Source organism: Leopardus geoffroyi, chromosome D2 (assembly GCF_018350155.1).
Source record: "Leopardus geoffroyi isolate Oge1 chromosome D2, O.geoffroyi_Oge1_pat1.0, whole genome shotgun sequence".
In the NCBI taxonomy this organism is placed as follows: domain Eukaryota; kingdom Metazoa; phylum Chordata; class Mammalia; order Carnivora; family Felidae; genus Leopardus; species Leopardus geoffroyi.
The window spans coordinates 43,190,615-43,211,548 of record NC_059334.1 but is presented as its reverse complement, the minus strand read 5'-3'; the positions used below and the strand labels follow the sequence as shown (position 1 = coordinate 43,211,548).

The window sequence follows — 20,934 nt, the reverse complement described above, 5'->3', positions numbered from 1 at the left end:
TTAGGATACCATTATAAAAAACCAAAAGGGCCTTTATTTTTTTATTTTTGAGAGAGGGCGCAAGTGACAACGGACAGAGAGAGACAGAGAGACACAGAAGCGGGGCTCATCCGAAGCAGGGCTCAAGTCCACCTGATGTGGGACTCAAACTCACAAACTGTGAGATCATGACCAGAGCTGAAGTCAGATGTCTAACATACTTGAGTCACCCAAGTGCCTTGTGATTATTATTTTTAATATTTATTTATTTGGAGCAGGGAGGGGCAGAGAGAATCCCAGGCAGGCTCCATGCTATCTCCCGCACTGTGAAATCATCATCTAAGTCAAAATCAAGAGTCAGATGCTTAACTGAGACACCCAGGTGCCACCTGTGTGATTATTTTTAAATATATATCTCGGTTATCCTGTAACGCTTCAGGGGATGTTTTAGAACATAAAGAACAGATATTTTTCTTTTTTGCCTAAAGCCTATCCATATGCAGGTCTTCACTCTTCCCTGTTAGGAATATGAAGTAAAGACCTTGATGGCATGTTAATGGAGTCCAGGAACTAGTGATTTTTTTTTTTTTAATCACTTTAGATCTATTATAATATTTTATTTTGTAAGTATTCACATTTTATATAACTCACCTTTTGTACTGCAGTCTTCCTTGTCTTAGCAAAGTCAGAAAAAGTGCTGTGATAAACTAAACTGAAAAATAAACTAAAAACAAAAAAAAGACATAACTTATTTTTCTAAATAAACTTCTGCCTGATACCCATTGTTGAAATTATAGCATTTTGTTTTATGTGATACCACCGTAACATAGGGATATAAACTTTGGACTCTAAAATGTGACTGAAGACAAGACCTTTAAGACCACACTGACATTGTATAGGAACTAAAGTAGAGAAGGGAAAAAACAGAATTTGGCACTTAAGATTTTTCTCAAGACAACACCCACCCTGACCCCCTAACCCGTAGCTGAAGCATTTATAGAGCTAAATGCCCACACATTTCAGAACCTCAATCCTAAGAGGGAGGCTCTGTTACCATCTTCAAAAATGGGCACAGAGAGATTAAGTAATTTGCCCAAGGTCACATAAGAAATAAGTGGAAGAAGTGGGGTTCAATTAAAGGCAGTCTGGCTGTAAGTGCTGTGGTCATAATCACCCTGTACTCTACATACTAGGGTAAGACAGCACATGAAACAAATCCTCTATCCAAATAGTATGCGTATGGTTCAGCTGGAAAAATTACAGACCAATTACCACCTGGCTGGAACATTTATTAATTCAGAAATAAGCATTCTATGTAATTTGAGGTGGTTAGAATAGTTACTTCTGGATTACTGTAATAAATATTTGTCAAAACACCAATCATCTCAATAATCATACACACTTATTTCATTCATTAAGAACTTGCAAAAATAACTCTTCTGTATCAAAAAAACTTACCAATATCACAACAGTCAAGTAATCGCCCATGCAGAAGAGAAGGAAAAGTCTGCTGGGGGAAACTCTTAACAAAGCACTTTGCCCATTATAGTTTTGATTGATATAGTTCATGAAGAAAGTCTAGCTATGCTCTCCTGTGTTTTTAGTGCTTAGTCTGAGAGGAATGCAAGAAACCAAGTCCTGAGAGAAAAACTGCTTTCATAATCTTAAGTGTAAGCCACAAACAGGTTTTTCTAATAAAAGCTTCAAAGCCTGAAGAGATGAAGAAAGGCAAGCATATATTCTCTTAAACATTTCAATAAATATGCAAAAAAATTCAGCAATTAGGAATACTGTGTTTGTATATTTGAAAATGCAACAGATTTCATGCTTTGAATGTTTCATCCTGAGAAGAGTTTTAAGGATATTTTGCTCCATAAGGTTTAAAAGTAAAACTTAAACATATTTAACTACATGTCAGGAATTCTCCAGATGATTAACATTCTCAACTGTCCTAACAATGTCAAACAATGAAAAGCCAAACACGATCACTTCTACATTGTAAAGACAGCACTGAGAAAGAAAGGAACATTGGGAGAATGAATCACCTAGATTTTTGTTTATGCTCAATGCTTTTGATTAAGTTCAACAGATGAATGTGAAAACAGCAATGATTAATTTGTCTCCAAAGAGCCAGACCCCTCTCACTGGCTCACCACCAACACAAGTGCTAAGTATTCAAAGAAAGACTGAAGGTGATCCTTTGCTTCTCTCTGGTCCCTTTACCAAACTTCTACGTCACTTATGACATTACTTAATATTTCTGCATTTCAAAAAATATGCAGCAAAACAAAATTTGCTAATTTTCACTTAAATAAATTTTAAAACAGAACAGTTAAATCCTCACAACACAAATCTTAGTTTTCACATTCATTAAAATGTTTTAGAATTACTCACACTTGAGAAACTGGAAATGTGTGTGCTTATTTGGAAGAGAACAACTGAATTTATTCTTTAGAAGAGAAAGCAGACCTGAAGCATCAAATCACCAAACATCTGAAACCTGCTGACAAGTCTTATCTTCTACACATCAGTGAAAGCTGCTTATACAAACTATTCCGTGAACACCTGCCCCTATTAAACAAACAAGATATCCGAGGTACTGGAGAGGTCAGAAGCTGAGTTGCTTCACTTCTTTCTGTTGCTTCCAGTTGCTAGAATACTGGCAACTCGCATAAATATATTTAACGTATCCATGTAGATTCCCAGCATCCTGGAAAAGAAAATTACGGCCTATTATAGATGATGTAATTCTAATAATAACTCTAAAAGAACTATTTCTTAATCTAGAAAAGAAAAGCAATACTATTTGTCATAGGTACAGCATATGAAATGGAAATCAGAAAAAGAAAAGATGCCAACTAAGGAAGGCTCTGAAAACAGTCAAGATTTTCCTTGGCAGATTAAGCTTTGAAATGTTAAAGGGCAGTTTTAAAAATCATTATTCTACCCTCTGACCCTCTCTTATGAGTGTAGTATCTTGCAGAAACACCCTGTAAGATAGGCCAAGAAATAATTAAAACAAAACTAAAGTAGCACCTTCATAAAAATGTGTTAGACACGAGTCTGGCATTTTTAAATATAATGTGCCCCCTCAAGGAAATCCCCCACCACCAACCAAAACCTGTTATATATCTGTGTTACAGCAGCATTTTTTAAAAAAAACATTAAATTTTAGCTTCAAAGAAACAAAAAACAAATTACTTGTAAAAATGTGATAGAAAACATGAAACCCAACAAAATTGTTTAAATAAAATAACCTACTTTGGTGGAGAGGCCAAGAAAAGAGAAAAAAAGTGTTGTTATATAACAACTGCACCACAAGGCTAATTAACAAAAGTAGGTAAATATTTGGACTTAACTGAATATCTAAATTAAACTTAGTTACGATATAATCAAATGTTCTGTGGATACATAGCTTACTAAAAAGATACAACAGATCAAACAACAGAGATCGTAAAATTTGACAAACCCATTACTGTGGGTTGAATTCAAGATACGTTGACATCCTGATCCCTGTACCTGTAAATGTGGCCTTATTTGGGAAGAGGGTCTTTGCAAATATAATCAAGATAGGAGGGAAGATGAGGTTAATACTGGAATGGGGTGGGCCTCCACCCAAAATGACTGGTGTCCTTATAAGAGGTGACAGAGAGAGACATACGGGAAGAATGCCATGTGAAGACAGAGGGAGAGACTGGAGTGATGTACCTATAAGACAAGGAATGTCAAGGATTGCTGGCCAAAACAAGAAGCTAGAAGAGAGGCAGGGAGGATTCTCTTAGAGCCCTCAGAAGGTATCAACCCTGATGACACCTTGATTTCAGATTTCTAGCCTCTAGAACTGCAAGAGTGTAAATTTCCATGGTTTGAACCATTTGGTTTGTAATATTTGTTATGGTAGCCCTAGGAAACTAATACGACCATAAAACAAAACAGACCATAACACAAACATCCTGTGTAACAGAGACAAGACATGAAGACTACTTACGAATTGATGGGATCATATTTTTGGACTCCATATGGTGGCACTATTTCTGCACGCTTGATTACTTTCTGTGTATCATACAGAAGAAACATGCTGAAAAGAACTAATCCACCATAAATTGCCACTGAGTACAGAGTGGCACCAGCCACAGTGGTGGGTGGAAGAAACATAGATCCTGGGAGGAAAAAAAGAAAAAAGGACTCTTCTCTAACTGGATTTATGATTAACATTTCTTTAAAAAAACCTTTTAGTGTACTGCACAGATAGGAAAAAGACGGACTATATGCACCGTGTAATTTTATGCATATTCAGTCCAAACCCATGATACTTATTCCTGTAATGGGTCACTTGCCCACATTACAGAAAGGCTCTTGCATGTTCTCCAGACGAACTTTCCCATTTTAGATGTATTGTGTAAAACCCAAAATAGTTTACCATGATGCCAAATAAGAAAATGCAGTCTAATTAGTGTTTGTCTTTTAAACTTTTTAAAATAACTCTTGGGGCACCTGTGTGGCTCAGTCAGTTGAGCATCTGACTTTGGCTCAGGTCATGATCTCACAGTGGACAAGTTCGAGCCCCATGTCAGGTTCTGTGATGATAGCTCAGAGCCTGGAGCCTGCTTCAGATCCTGTGTTTCCCTCTCTCTCTCTGCCCCTCCCCTGTTCATGCTCTCTCTCTCTCTCTCTCTCTCAAAAATAAATAAACATTAAAAAAAATTTTTTAATAACTCTTAATAAGTTCCTTCCATTAGGATAGCTGAGTACATCAATGGTTTTCGGATACCAAGAAGTGAATGTCAAAGTGCAGTAGCTCACCCAGTGATGACACAAAGACGACACCCAGGCCCACTCCCAGGGGTGCTCCCATGTTCAGAAACTTCTCACTAGGTGCGCACATGGCCACAGTGGAGAGGCCTCCCACGATGCCTGCCGTGTACCATGCAGCTCTGATGAGAAGAGGCCCCCCTAATATTGTCAGTGGAGCCACCACTGCACCCATTACACCTGGAGAAAGAGCAAGTAGTTAAGTATTGACTAAGTAAGAACCAGAAAGAAAACACCACTTGTAACTAACACACCATCTGAACATCACGTACCTTATGGTTAAACAACAGGACTACAACATCTCTCCCTTATTTAGGTGATACTACCCCCAAATTCCACACCCCAAACTTGTGGCTATCCAAATTCAAAATTACAACACTATACCTAAACAGTCTCAACTCAAAAACACAAACATTAATTTGGCGTTTTAATAACTTTATCAAATTCTACATGGTTCATTATCTGTGTGTGAGCCTACTGGTATTCTTCATAAAATTCATATATATGTAAGAATTGAGACAAAAAGGCTTAAAATGACTAACTCAAGGTCAAACCTGCTGCTGCCAAAAGGGAACAAAGTAAAATGAGAGAACGCATATATGATGCTAATCTTAAGATGCAGGAACTTCAAGGACAGACACAGTTGTTTCCTTGGGTAGAAGGGAATGTCAGCTCAGTGTGTAAACAGTAATTTTAGTTGTCAGATATTTATCAACAACTTCAGGAAAATTAGTGAAAGGCACCAATAATTTAATCAGCAAAGGTTAAAAGAACACCTTAATTAAAAAAAATAAATCTCAGATAAGGCATTATTTCAGTGCTCAGTAGAACAAGTTGCCCTCTTCTTACACATTAAATGTGCAGAGTTTAACTCAGAATAGGAGCTATCTTCATCCTATAATTTTAACAGTGTGTCTCTTTTGTGAAAGTAACATTTCTAGATCAAGTAATAAGATATTATCACATGATAATGAACAATTAAAAATAGCTTTTGCTGTAAGAAAAATACTGAATAAAAATTCCTCTATGACATTTCTATTAGGATTCCCATCAGTTTTGCAACTGACAGCAAAATTTTTAGCAAATGTTGTGCAGAATCCACAAAAAAACCTTTATTCTCCATCACGCTCCCCACTTTACTTGCCCCAGGTAACTGACTCCCTGTCCCAAAATTTGCATTAAGCCACAGGCAGAGGATGACAAAGTGTCCTTCCCCCCCGCCCCCCTCCCTATACTGGTGCCAGCTCTCTGCTCCAGGTTCTCTTGACCCCATTAGCCACCAATGGCCAGGAATAGGAGGGGGCCAGGAGCAGGACGTAGAGCTGGTACCAGGGAGCAAGAATGAGGCCCTGCCTTGCTCATCACGCTTTCACAGCACCCCCTTGTGGAGCCCAATCCTCCCCTGGCTCCCCAGGGTCTAGCCTGGTGGTCCTGTTTTCCATGGCCTGCCCCTCAAATGGTCCTCTCCTGTGTGGGCTGACCCTGTCAAAGACAGTTTCTCGAGTGGCCTCAACGGCAATGACACACTTCTTTGGTTTTGTCATTCTGCATGGTTAGGTTCATTGGAGGTTCTTTTCTTTTTTTTTTTTTTAATATGAAATTTACTGTCAGATTGGTTTCCATACAACACCCAGTGCTCATCCCAAAAGGTGCCCTCCTCAATACCCGTCACCCACCCTCCCCTCCCTCCCACCCCCCATCAACCCTCAGTTTGTTCTCAGTTTTTAAGAGTCTTATGCTTTGGCTCTCTCCCTCTCCAACCTCTTTTCTTTTTTTTTCTTCCCCTCCCCCACAGACTTTTGTTAAGTTTCTCAGGATCCACCTAAGAGTGAAAACATACGGTATCTGGGTATCTGTCTTTCTCTGTATGGCTTATTTCACTTAGCATCACACTCTCCAGTTCCATCCACGTTGCTACCAAGGGCCGTATTTCATTCCTTCTCATTGCCACGTAGTATTCCATTGTGTATATAAACCACAATTTCTTTACCCATTTGTCAGCTGATGGACATTTAGGCTCTTTCCATAATTTGGCTATTGTTCAAAGTGCTGCTATAAACATTGGGGTACAAGTGCCCCTATGCATCAGCACTCCTGTATCCCTTGGGTAAATTCCTAGCAGTGCTATTGCTGAGTCATAGGGTAGATCTATTTTTAATTTTTTGAGGAACCTCCACACTGTTTTCTAGAGCGGCTGCACCAGTTTGCATTCCCACAAGTTCACTGGAGGTTCTATCTCTGGAGCTTTTATCCCTGGGGGGTCTGGCCCTTGGCGGCTTGGTCTTCCAGAGATCCTGGCCACCATGCCGTGCCAAGGTCTCATCCCAGATGCCACGGTCCTCTGAGAGATACAACTCTCGTGGCCTAGCTCTTTGGCAATCAGGCTTTTTGTGTTCTAGCCCTCTGGGAGACTTATCCTCAGTATCTGGGTCCTCAAAGAGTGTGGGCACCTGATTCTTGGCCTTTTCAGAATAGTAGCCCCTAAGTTTGAGGCCTTTGGGGGTCTGGTCCTCCAGGACTTTTTGTCAGCTTTAGGGAGGTCCCTCCAAAGGTCTGTTCCCCACGGTCTGGCTCTTTGGTGAGCCTGTTCTCTAAGGGCTGGTTATCTGATGGTGTGGGGAGCTGTAGCCCAGCCTCCCTGTAGCTTTAGCAAAACTTTTAAGTTTATTCAGAGATTTTTCAATGATACTTTCTCATAAAAATCTTAAATGGTAATAGATGTCTGCTGCTTAACGACATTATTAATTACAAAACTAACAAAGATAGCTCACCATTATTATTGTGAACAAAAACTAACATTCACCAAACTGGTACAGCCAGTTGTATGGAGGTTCCTTAAAAAATTAAAACGATAATTACCATATGATTTAGCAATCCCACTTCGGGGTTTATAACCAAAAGATAGGAAACCAGGATCTTATACAGATGTCTGTACTCCCACGTTCACTGCAGCATTACTTATAATCTCCAAGATACAAAAACCAAATTGTCCTTTGATGGGTGAATGGATAAAGATGACGTGGTGTATATACACAATGGAGTAGTATTCAGCCATAAAAAAAATGAGATCTTGCCATTTTTGACAACATGAATGGACCCTGAGGGCATGATACTAAGTGAACTAAGAGAAGAACAAATACCATATGATCTCACTTCTATGTGCAATCTAAAAAAGTCAAACTCAGAGAAACAGAGCATAGAGTGGTGGTTACCAGGGGTAATGGGGTAGGGGAAATGGGGTGATACTGGTAAAAGGGTACAAACTTCCAGTTTTAAGATTAACAAATCTGAGGACCTAATATACACATGGTGATTACAGCTATCACTGTATCATCTACTTGAATGTTGCTAAGAGACCAGATCTTAAATGTACTCTCACCACAAAAAAGAAATGGTAAATATGGAATGGAGGTGTTAGCTAATGCTATGGTGGTAGTCATTACGCAATATATAAATGTATAAATCAACCAGTTGTACATCTGAAAACTTACAGTATCACGTGGTAATTACATCCTGATAAAGCTGGGGGAAAAACACAATTAGAATAGTTTTCCAATGATCATTTCAGTAATTCCTGCATAGTATCACTTAGTCCTGATTAAGACCACAGCTGTATCTGCATAGTGCTAAACATCTGGATGAAAAATGAAAATAGAATGCACTGGGATGTTAATATTGGTCAAAAGCCAACTCTGATGTCCCTTTAATACTATGAGGGGGTGCCCTTGGGTCACCTAAGCTTCCTTCAGTTCTCAGCTCAATCATTCCAGTGAATGAAAGAGTGGACATGGGTGTCTGCGTGGCTCAGTTGGTTAAGCATCTGACTTCAGCTCAGGTCAACATCTCATGGTTCATGAGTTCGAGCCCCACATTGGGCTCTCTGCTATCAGCACTGAGCCCGCTTCAGATCCTTTCTCTCTCCCCCTCTCTCTAGCCTTCCTCAGCTCATGCTCTCTCTTGCAAAAGAAATACACTTAAAAAAAAAAAAAAAAAAAAAGGTGGATACAGGGCTAGACTTGAAGAAATAATACAGCACTTCCTGGCATACTGACCTCACATAACTTAGCTTCCTCATCCACAAAACAGGAATACTAATGCCTGCCTGCATAGCTTAAAATAGGTAGGTATATATGAAGCATAAAGCAAAAATTGGCATTCATGCTGTGCAGGAAAGGTTTAGCATAGCAGGCCTAAGGTTATCTTTACAAAGACTTGCTTGCAGGGCTGGTCCTTGGCTGGAATTTAAGAACTTGGCACTAAAATCATTCTCTGGCAGGGTTAGACTACTTGTGCAAACAGTTAAGAGTTATGCTGAAAGTCTGTTTTCCTTCTGGAATCTGTATTTTGGTAGTTGTTAGGAGGGTGCCTACATGACTAGCCCTTATTAAAGCCCGTGGGTACCAAGTCTCTAACGGGCTTCCCTGGGCAGAAACACTGTATGTTACTGGGCTTTACACATCCTTACTAGGTCCCCTCAAAGGAAGGAGGGAGCACACTGAAAGCCTGTGGATGGATTTCTCCAGATTCTGTCATGTGTCCTTTTGATGTCCTTAGCTCTGAGTACAACTATATGCTGAGTCCTATGACTCCTTCTAAAAAAATACTGAACAAATGGGTAGTGTTGGGGGTCCCCTCCAATACATTAAATACCTCAAGTAATTTATACACTACAGTATCAGATTAAAAGGAGTTTTCTAAGCAACCCACATAGAAAGCCCTTAATTCTAAGCTCAAATTGAAACAACATGACTATTTTAATTCAATAAGTCACTAAATATTTACTTATCAGAGGTAAAAACACTGAACCAGTTTTCTCAAGGAACTCAAGTGTCTAAAATGGAAACAGGTACAAAAGTCCATTCACTGGACAAGATACTACAATCCATAGAATTGTAACTGTAACATAAATGCTAAACTCAGATGGTGAGGATTTTGGTGTTTTAATGAAAGGATATACACTTCATACTTAAAAACAAAAAGCTCTGTATACTACTGTGATATGCAGTTGTCCCGAAGCTGAGTAATCCTTAAATATTTACAGATAGCACTCAAGAGATATTACATTTTTAGAAGTACACATATTATATTTTGGATAAAAATTTTTTTAAAGCAGGTTATTGGTACTAGAAAATACTGGACCACCTCCCTCCATCACAAGGGCTTTGTCCTGTAAAACTCCATAGACAAAATCTATGGTTGAATAACCTCAGGCCTAATGGAAGAGAGTTGAAAACTGAGATTGTGAAGTCATGTGAAGTCTCATGTTTACCAAAACAAAAACAGCACATAATAATATGAATGACATAGTTCGCACTGGAAATCTGGCTCACTGGGTGCCAAAAACCTAATTTCCATTTACTAACCCACGTAAGAAACATTTCAGAGCCTGCTTCCAAGAAAGTTTCAAGGAAATGCTCATAAAACTTGTCTTAAGTGAATAAAAAAATAAAAAGGAGAAACAGATCCATAAAAACAGAGAACGGATTGTTGCCAGAGGGGAGGTGGGAGGATGGGCAAGATGGGTGAAAGGAGTGGGAGATACAGGCTTCCTGTTACAGAGTAAATCACAGGAGTAAAAGGCACAGCATAGGGAATATAGTCAGTGACACTGTAATAGTGCTATAAAGTGACAGATGGTAGCTGCACTGTGAGGCGTATAGCATAATGTATACAGAACTGGAAACACTATGTTGTACACTTGCTGCTGTAACATTGTTTATCACCTATACTCAAAAAAATATATAGAAAAAATCTGTCTTGTTTTGAGGTAGAGAACATGTATCTAAGACACACTTTTGCTTCTAGGTCTAGTTGGTTCTTTATTCAACCCACAGATAATGGCAACACTTTATCTAAACTTTAAAATATTTGTGTCTCCATAATTAAGGGAGATATCACAACATATACCTAAAAGGATATTAAAACTGTCCTGCAATACCAGGGAGTGGACAGCCTTTGCCCTGTCCATGGTAACTTTGTGCTAAGACCCATCTAAATAATGACCCAGTTAACCGTATCAGAGACAAAGTACACTTCCAAAGGTCTTTCTTATTGTTTTCTTTCTTCCAATGCTCCATTGCAAGATCCTGTACTCCTATTCTTTCTTGTGACTTACCTCCTCCTTTCCTTCTCCACCCTCATTTTAAAATTTTTCTAAAGATACACAAGAATAATTCTCAAGTAATGTGTATCAGGTTTGAAATGCTTCCAGTATTAGGCAAAATACAGAAAGGAAATCTCTACGTGTATTAGACTGTCACAGGCCAAGTATAATACTGGGATGTCCATGGTCTTAGTATCTGAATAATTATTTTTTCAGAGTAGAGATCTGGCTATAATACAACCACTATTAAGTACAAAAAACTATTAAGTGTTTTCTAAACATGAGTCTTTATTAAATTATGCACAAGTCATTCACAATTGTAAAGAACCACCAAAGAAGACAGTAATGAAGGTTATTTAATAAAAATTTAAAGTTAGAACATACCAGAATGTAGTAACCAAGCAAGATGCTTTGGGCCTGGGTTCTGGTCATATGGTATTGACTGTACCAGCATTCCAGCTCCAATCATGGCTGCAAAGGTTGCACCAATTGTCTGAAACACACGTTACTGAGAAAAATCAATCCTTATATACAACAACAAAGGAAAAACCCTCAAGTTCCAAGTTAAGCTAGTCCCTCCAATAAATTTTGTTTAAGAAGATTAAAGATAAGGGCGCCTGAGTGGCTCAGTCGGCTAACCATCCAACTTGGTCATGATCTTGCAGCTCAGGTCATGATCTTGCAGTTCGTGTGTTCGGGCCCCATGTCAGGCTCTGTGCTGACAGCTTAGAGCCTAGAGCCTGCTTCAGATTCTGTGTCTCCCTTGCTCTCTGCCCCTCCCCCACTTGTGCTCTCTCTCACTCTCTCTCAAAAATAAATGAACATTAAAAAAAAAAAAAAATTAAGGATAATGAAAACTGATCTAGGAGGGGACAAGAGTGTCCCCTACTGTCACACAAAGTTTTGCAGACTCTTCAAGTGAGTGTGTTGAGCTCTGATTGATAACATGACCTTTTAAAAATTGTATTCTTCCTAGACAGAGACCTAACAAAACCTCTTTAAGAACCCCAAAATAATTATTAACTGTATTTATTTTTGCATAGCAAACTACATTAAAAAAACGTATCATGATACACCAATTAGAATATATACATAGCACACTGCCTTGAACTCCATCATTTGCTTAACAAAAACCTAAAAAACAGAAGCACACGGAAAAGAGAATAAGATTCTACTTCTCTATCCTCTTAGTTTTCTAGCTGACTTGGTCCTCCGTCCCTTTATCTTACATTTCCATTGTTATGACACTTAAATACTTCTTGTGCATATAGAAAGAAATGTACATAATAGAGAAAGACTGTAATGAACCTTTAGGAAACCTGAAACAGAAACTGCAAATTTGCTACTCTTGGACAGAAAACAGCAGATATCTGGTAGCCCAACTATTCAAAAAACAACAGATTGTGAATGCTTTTGGTTAGATGTCACTAATCCCTTGTGTGACCTAAGGCCTGCCTCCCTCCTCTGCATTATCCATCTGAACACAGGCATGTGAATGTTCAACCTCAGATGTAAAGTACAGATAAAAACAAAACAGCTATTTTTACTGAGAATGGGAAAGCCTTTACTCATTAACAGAAAAAAGCACAGAGTTCTACTAGATCACTTTCCAATGAAGAAATAATTACTAAAATCCACTTCATGCATTTCTTCATACAAATGCAAGGCACTTTCAGGGTATTTATCACAACTGTATTTTTTTCTTTTAAGGTCCTTCATGTTCATGACCCAGTTCCATTCTTTGCCTTTCACCTTTCCATACTCTACACTCCAGCTACAATGAAATAGTAGGGATGTGACTATGACCCCATTTCGTGCCTCTTTAATTCCGTTTATTTTGCCTAATTCATTTGAGTTATTCAAGGATTATCTCGTCCCCTGGAAAGTTATTCTGGGAGGTACCCTGACTGCCATGAGCAGTGTCAGAAGCCTCTCCTCTGTTCCAAAATCACTTGGTGTCAACTTTGACATTATTTGTGTGTATGTCTGTCCCCCACCAAAAATCTTCATCTTCCTCTCTGTAGCACCTGCCTGGCTTTCCAAATTTTTTAATTTAAGTAGTTCTAACAGCAGGTAAGAGTAATCTTATGCGGAAAGTAAGCTGAGAATATGGCCCAAGCACAAACACTTCTTTGAAGTCTTATTTTAGGGGCTAAACTCTTTGTATACTTAAATTTTTCTCTTATAACCATGTTGCTTTGTTAAAAATCATTGTTTTAAATTATTTGCCTGATTAAAATGTACATTCCTGGTGAGAATGCACCATGCTTATTCTGTGCCTTCATGAAGTTCTAGGCTAGGAGATTCAGGACACCCATCTGAGAAGTAAGATTCTAAGAATACTGAAGTGTCCAAATGGCCACACTACCCTAAATGGTTCTTCTTTGGAAAGTACAGATTTGGAAATCTGTATGATATAAACGGTCCCATCCCCCATTCCCTTCCAGTCTCAAACTCATAGCTCACATTCTTATAATCCTCCACTTCAGATCTTGAAAAGCCCCAGCTGGTATACTTGCTTCTTGTCTCTTCCATTTGACTTCTTAGAACTCAAAGACAAATCGTATTTTCTGCTGTTCCAGTATCTACAACCGCTTCTCACTGATTAGACCCGCTCCTCAGTGTGGCAACCAGACACTGTCTGATTGTGTCTTCTTTACACTCTAGACCTCAGATACTCGAACTCCACTCTGATGTTTTCTTCTAATGTTATTTGGAGGAGAGAGAGAGAGAGAGAGCGAGCACGCCCGCGAGCGTGCGAGCGCACGAGGGTGAGGGGCAGAGAAAGAATTCCAAGAAGGGATTCTGACGCAGGGGCTCAATCCCAAGATCAGGAGATCACGAGCTCAGCCAATACCAAGAGTCAGACACTTAACCAACTGAGCCATCCAGGCGTTGCCCTCCACCCCAATGTTTGTTTATTTGAGAGAGAGAGTGAGTGAGCACTCTGTGGGTTTTAATGACTACCTCTTCTCCTTTGCTCAAGCTGTTCTGCAAACCTAGACTACCTTTGTTCTCTCCTAAAATAAAAAATGATAGCCTCCAACAGTTCTGGTGAAATAAACGTCTCTTTCATGGAACTTCCCTACTAGTCCAAGATAAAAACAGTCTTTCAACTGATTTTACACTTTCTACTTCTCCTTGCACATCCTTTACCACTTACTCAAGTTCATCTCTTCAACCAGACAGTAGAAAAATAGCTATCACTTTTGAAATCACTATTTTTTTTATCCAGAAAAATTAACAAATGCTCAAGAAACACTCACTGAATGTAAAACCCTACACAGGGTCAGGAAAGTTCAGAATGTTAGCAATACATATTTTCCACTGATTTCTAAGATGGCTTTGCATTTGCCCTTTTTTTTTTTTTTTAATAAAATTGCTATTAAATACAAGCTATTTGATAGCTGCTTCTAGGTAAGTAGGATATTCCTGTATGTTTGGTTTTCAACCCCTTTACCAGTATTTAAATATACACTCAACTAAAAATGATAGCTGATTTATCTCAGAATGTACTTCCTACTTTGTCTCAGCTGCACTATTAATTCAGATTTGAACAACCTGTCAATATAGTAAGGGATTCTTTCCATTTAATCCACTCCCCCCCACCCCCGGCCAGTATTTTTTGCCTAATCTTTTGGTATTTAGTGGAAAAGGAAAACAAAAACAAGCTGACTTACCACCCAAGAGCCTCTCATCATGAAGTTCATAAGCACAGGAGTTCTGCTCACTGCCAGGGCGGACAAAGCTGTTAAACCAATACTTCCTGCTAAGTACATATAGGTAGAATGAATTCTATCCTTCACATACTGAGGCCAAATTCTGTAAGAAACACAACATGGTTCATTTATGAAAGCATGGATATAAATTTTGGTTCAATTATTTATTTGCTGGGAAACTTTAGGAAATATCAATTTACTGCTATCGTATTCACTTCATTTATCATGGAAATAATGATGCATGCATTGGAGCTATCATAAAAATTAAATGATATAAAACATAAGAACTTTGGGGCACTGGGGTGGCTCAGTCAGTTAAAAGCATCTGACTTTTGATTTCGGCTCAGGTCATGATCTCACGGGTTGTGAGATAGAGCCCAGTACTGGGCTCTGTGCTGACAGCGTAGAGCCTGGCTGGAATTCTCTGTCCCTCTCTTTCTGCCCTTTTCCAGCTTGTACTCTCTCCCTCTCTCAAAATAAAGTTTAAAAAATAAAAACATAAAACATAAGCACTTGGCACATCTACAAAAAAAAAACACATTTTCTCCTTGCCTAAACACATATAACCTTGGTAAAAGATTTTTACTTAAGTTTGAACAGATGCCAAAAGATTTCATTTTTATTCATGTATATTTCTATACAGTTGGAAGACTAGATATAAAACATTCCAAAAGTGGCAAAAGGGAAGGATGAAAACCAAACTGGAATCTTTAAGATTAGAAATGTTTGGGAACAATTTACTTACACAGCCTTTTCAACAGCTCCAATCTCATTAGACATTCCCAAGCCATAGTAGCACAATGCTCCAAGACCAACAGCAGCCCCTCCAGCAATAAACCATCTTCCCATCTGATCAACTGCAGAGTACAGAAGGAAATGCGCATTAATACAGTTATATCTTCACTAAATTGAAAAGGGATGGTAAGCTCTCTCTAATATTTATACGAGGAAAATCAAACTATATACCATACTCCTTTGTAAAACCATAGTTAGAATATATAGGGGTATAGCAATGGTCTTAAAATTAGGGCACCAGTAAAAAAGGACAACGTTAAACTAAGTGTAATAATACAGAAAGGATCAGACTTGACTGGCCTTTAATTTCACTCCAATGAACTTTAAGGAGGCAGTATATCTGTGGACATGGGAACACTTCTGTAATAGTGTTTTATTCCTAAGAATCGGGGGTACGTTCTCAAGATATTCTTAGAAAGATGAAAAAGAAATGTTAATAATCATATCACGCTGTGTCTAAAGTGCTATTAACAAAGATGATGCTTTACAAAGAGAAAGAAAAAGGAACCAAAAGTGTAATCAATATTTATGCAGCGGAATCAAGGGAGAGGATGCTCTAAAACAAGAGCAAGAGAAACAAACAGCTTATCAACTCTAATTGGCTGAAAGTATTCATAAACAGCGTCTTACTCCCTTTAGTATAAATTTGCTAAGATTATTACTATGCTGTAGCTGTAGGATTCATACAATTTGGTTTTCAGGGCAAACTTACTTATCAGAAAGAAATGCCCTGAAGGACACTGATTACAACTCTTTCTCATTATAATATATTGACATTCTGTAAAGTTGTTAACAAGCAATAGTGTTGAGTATACGTGGCTAGATGAACAATCTGGTTAAACTTGCAAAGCTGAAATCCAAACTGACTTTGTTAGGTCTGGTTTCCAGGGAGGCCATATATGAACAACCAGTTAAGAGGACTCTTGTTGAATATTTAGGTTTTTATTAGTATCTGTTTTAGTGATTTTCTCTTGACTTGAAACATACACAAACATGATATGCTTGAATGAAGATTCTATGCAACTTCAAATGAACTTCCTCAAGAGATTATATGTTTTTATATCATGTCATACTACTAATCCTTTTTAAAAAATGGTAAAAGTAACATTTTCTCTGGAAGAAATATGAATGGAAACCAATGGACCCAGTGTGAAATATTAATCTTTTCTGGGCCACAAGATCCTGAAGAATGATGGATTGCCTTTCTTCCAAGGAAATGCTCATATACGTAAGTTTGTACATATGTTTAGGAAGCTGTTCATGCATGTAAAATGTATTCACATATTCCAACTCAAAAACTAAAGACTACTGCCTACTTTTGAATATTTTTTCCATTGATGGTTCCACTGCTGCCTCCTTAAGTTCTTGGACAGTTTTCCCACGCCGGATCCCAACTCTTGTCTTGGTGGCATATTCCTGATATACACGAAAACAAAGACACACAGCACACACACCAAAACAGAATGTTATCAGTAAAATAAAATTAAATCTCATTGCATCAGAAAACTCTATACTAATTTGGTAGTTTCTATGTATGTACTTTCACTATAAAGGTATGTTAGCCAATCTAAAAAATTCAATGTAGACCTTACCTATGGTCTATCTTTGAAGTGATTCACTTAACTCCTTAGTTCACAACTTTATTTCTTAAAGTTTCGGAATAATTGTTTATTTAAAAAAACCACAGATTTATATCTCTAGAATTATATTTCAAGGACTAACTGCTAAAAAATCTGCAATCAATATGTATTAGCTGCATTTTTTTTAAATCTGGGGAATGGGGCTCAAGAAAGTTATCTTTGCTGAACACAAAGCCAAAGAAAGGGCGGGATGACTACTACCTCTATTTTAGCTGTTTTCAACAGGGAACAGTTAACTCAAGAGGAAAACAGCTGTCTCTTTTAGCCTGTATATATTTCCTTATCTACCTCATATTTCAAAACTTATACTTCTTTTTTTTTTTTTTTAATTTTTTTTTCAACGTTTATTCATTTTTGGGACAGAGAGAGACAGAGCATGAACGGGGGAGGGGCAGAGAGAGAGGGAGACACAGAATCGGAAGCAGGCTCCAGGCTCTGAGCCATCAGCCCAGAGCCTGATGCGGGGCTCGAACTCCCGGACCGCGAGATCATGACCTGGCTGAAGTCGGACGCCCAACCGACTGCGCCACCCAGGCGCCCCTCAAAACTTACACTTCTAATGTGAACGATGAACGATAAATCTATTATACGGGTTTCTCTCTAACCTAACGGATTTTTTAAAATGTTTATTTATTATTGATAAACAGAGAGAGACAGAGCACGAGCAGGGGAGGGGGAGGGAGAGAGAGAGAGAGAGAGAGAGAGAGAGAGAGGAGAGAGAGAGAGAGAGAGAGACACAGAATCTGAAGAGGCTCCAGGTTCTGAGCTGTCAGCACAGAGCTGGATGCAGGGCTCAAACTCACAAACCAGGAGATCCTGACCTGAGCCGAAGTCAGACGCTTAACCCATGGAGCCACCCAGGCATCCCTAACCTAATGGATTTTACCACTCTCTAATCAAAAGCTGAAATGACATTTTTAGAAACATTTCTAGCTACTGGCCAACTGGTAATATTCCTGGGTTCTTCAGCTTTTTACGACAGGCTCCACAATCTCTTGAGCCGTAAGAGCTCTCAATCTCTCACAAATCACTGTAAATTCTCTGAATGAAATTCCAAAAGCTGTAAGAGAAAGTTATAAGAGCTCTTTCATACATGGTAAGGAGGAACAAAATGATACAAAACTAATGGGGAGAAAGAACTGATTTGGGGCATTATCAGGGCTGTTTCAGCGCATCACTAATGGTAAAATAGGGAACTTCATACTCTGTCCAAAAAAAAAGAAAAAAAAAAAGGTCCTAGTGCACAGAGACACAACATAAAAACATTCAGATTATCTTTACCCTGCTGGGTGTTAAGAGCCATTGATGCTTCGTGATGGAACTCTTCACAACAGGCGAGGCCTTGGTGAAAGCTGGTTGGAAAACCCTGGAAGGTAGTGTCCGGAGACACACAAGTCTTGCGGCCAGCATGGTGGTGCACCAGGTTTACCAGGCAGATCTGAAATGCCAGTTAGACACAGACAAAAAATAACCCACTAACTAATTATGGGAATTAACACAGAAGATACAGAGATACGAAAGGACCAATCCTATTTTAGGAGAAAAATGGAAGTGACCTTTTTAAATGATAAAGATGAATTCTCTGTTTATTCCCCGTTATTTCAAGAAATCTATCCCAGAATCCAGTATGGGATGGTTCACCAAAACAGAATTAAATCCCAGGTTGAACAATAAGGTGTATAACTCTGTAGAAGTTATGTATGTAATACAAAGTGAATGTTAATTTCTTAAGACAATTACAGGGTGTGTGATGGCTTTTATAGATATGGTTTTAAAATTTACGCCAGAATTCGATGGGAAAATTTAAAACAAGACTCTGTACAACTTTTGAGCAGAACAAAAACGTCATCCAAGGAAGAGATGAATAACTCTTCAAGGTCAGACTGCACTGTAAGGCTTCAAGACCTCAACAGTAATGACGCATTATGAATTTTTTGCTAAACACGCCAAATAGTACTTTCAAAATGTGATAAAAATACCCAAGGTACTGAAACCACCTAGGATGTGTCTTAAAACGTAGATCCTGGGTCTTAACTCCGGTCCTAATAATTCAATCTCTAGGAATGGGACCCAGGAATAGGTTTTACCTAGCACACCAATAGTTAAGAATCTTTGCTAAAACTTACTTAACCGAGTGTACTTCCAGCTCTACCACTGAATCTATAAGAGGGTGTACAACACTGGGAAAATACCGAGTCCTTCTAATACTTTCACGTCGTTACATCATCTCAGTACGTTGCTGCTGTTTATTTCCTCAGTCATCGACACATGGACTGGGAAAGAGGCCCAAACGAGTGGCCACCACGTCGCGTAACAGAACAACGTAGAAATCTTGCTTCTGCCACATGCTAGAAACGGCCTCGAAACACTGTTTGCCCTCTGAGACGCCTGTGAGTTAGCTATAAAATGGGTAAGGTATCACCGACTCCAAACCCCAAACGCTCCCGTAAACATTGATGCAATCAAGCGCCTGGTCCCCTGAGAAAGTTCAACCAGCTCTCTAGACTAGACTCGGCAGCAAGCCTCCGGTCTTCCAGAGTCAATGCACAATCCTTATCAAGCACCCCCTTATCTGAGAGAGCGGTGGCTGTGCGGCAGCCCGGCCGCAGGGTGATTCAGCACCTCGCTGCCCCTGCAGAAGAGGGCAGAGGGGCGCGAGCCCCTGCCAGCCTATCTCAGGCCCTGCAGCCGTCGCCCCCATTCACCCGGTCACCCACAGGACGGTGACTCTAACGCGCCGCCAGGCTGTGACGCAGCCAGCAGTGCCGCCGCCTTCAGCTCTCCTCGGATGCACCCAGCGGCCCCGCGAAGCTAGCCATCATGACAGTGGATCTGCGGTGCCACAATCGGCCCGGAGTGGCCATACCTCAGTCCCCGGTCACCTCAACCGCGCAGTTACCCTTCCGGGCCGGCGATACGCAAACGCGCACACCTCCCTGGCCCTCCGCCCGCTCTTCACTGTCTGTGCGCGCGCAGTCTCCCCTACTCCCTGCGTGACGCAACGTCCGGAGAATCGCCAAACACTAGGGACACCCAATCATGAGCAGATCTCTGACGGAAGGGCGGGCACGGTAGGGAGGAGGGGTTCCGGGCTAGAGGGGCGGGGCCAGTAGAGAATTGCCAGGAGCGTCATAGTCGGCGTCCATTTTGGGTGTGGGCAGCGAAAGCATTTTGGTCAAGTCAGCTATGGGTAGCGGAGCTAGTTTACGTTTTTGTCTCAACACTTTCACTAGCGGCAGTCACAAGAATTACGTAAAAATTGAAAAAGAATAGTGTGAGGGGAGGGTGGGTGATGGGTATTGAGGAGGGCACCTTTTGGAATGAGCACTGGGTGTTGTATGGAAACCAATTTGGCAATAAACTTCATATATTGAAAAAAAAGAAAAATAGTGTGAGAATTAAAAATTATTCCTTTGCCCGTTCTTTCCTCATGTCGCCTTTTCGCCTTCTCAAGAATGTATTTCGAGATAAATAGTGTGCCAAACGTGGTAGTTTCGAAGGGGAGCAAATTGGTTTCTTGGGTCTGACACCTAAAATTGGCTAATGAAATCGAGGAAAGGGTCTAAATCACCCAAGGTCATCGGGCCAGATTTTAGCAGGTTTTGTACCACCACTGCTCTGTGACCTCCACACGGCACATTTTCAAGCTTCACTGTATACATACATGTACATGTAGAGTAGGGTGAATAACGACAGCCTCCACCTCTTACCTTGTCCTGAGAACTGTGAAGATGTTTTCATTACTCGTAATTTGTGAAGTGCAAAACCATTTCTCAGCTACACGACAGAGGTTTTGTTTTGTTTTTCGTTTACTTCCTTTTATCCATTACACAAATATTTGCTGAGGCTCACTTTGTACCAAGCACTAAACTAGGGATATTTACAA

General features: G+C 39.6%; 1 protein-coding gene across 2 annotated transcripts; it reads right to left on the bottom strand.

Moving 5' to 3' along the window:
• Window positions 1–1,249: 1,249 nt before the first annotated feature.
• GHITM (growth hormone inducible transmembrane protein) lies at window positions 1,250–20,049 on the bottom strand. 2 transcript variants are annotated; one of them, XM_045437873.1, is made up of 9 exons: window positions 19,915–20,049; window positions 18,330–18,494; window positions 16,725–16,824; window positions 15,359–15,470; window positions 14,575–14,716; window positions 11,279–11,387; window positions 4,783–4,971; window positions 3,968–4,139; window positions 1,250–2,689 (listed from the first exon to the last, which is right to left on the bottom strand). In XM_045437873.1, the coding sequence occupies exons 2-9, from the start codon at window positions 18,456–18,458 to the stop codon at window positions 2,605–2,607; spliced, it is 1,038 nt and encodes a 345-aa protein (XP_045293829.1). In that variant the 5' UTR covers window positions 18,459–18,494; window positions 19,915–20,049; the 3' UTR covers window positions 1,250–2,604. The 2 variants fall into 2 exon arrangements, with proteins under 2 accessions (XP_045293829.1, XP_045293830.1); XM_045437874.1 differs by lacking the exon at window positions 19,915–20,049 and adding an exon at window positions 19,175–19,741.
• Window positions 20,050–20,934: the final 885 nt, after the last annotated feature.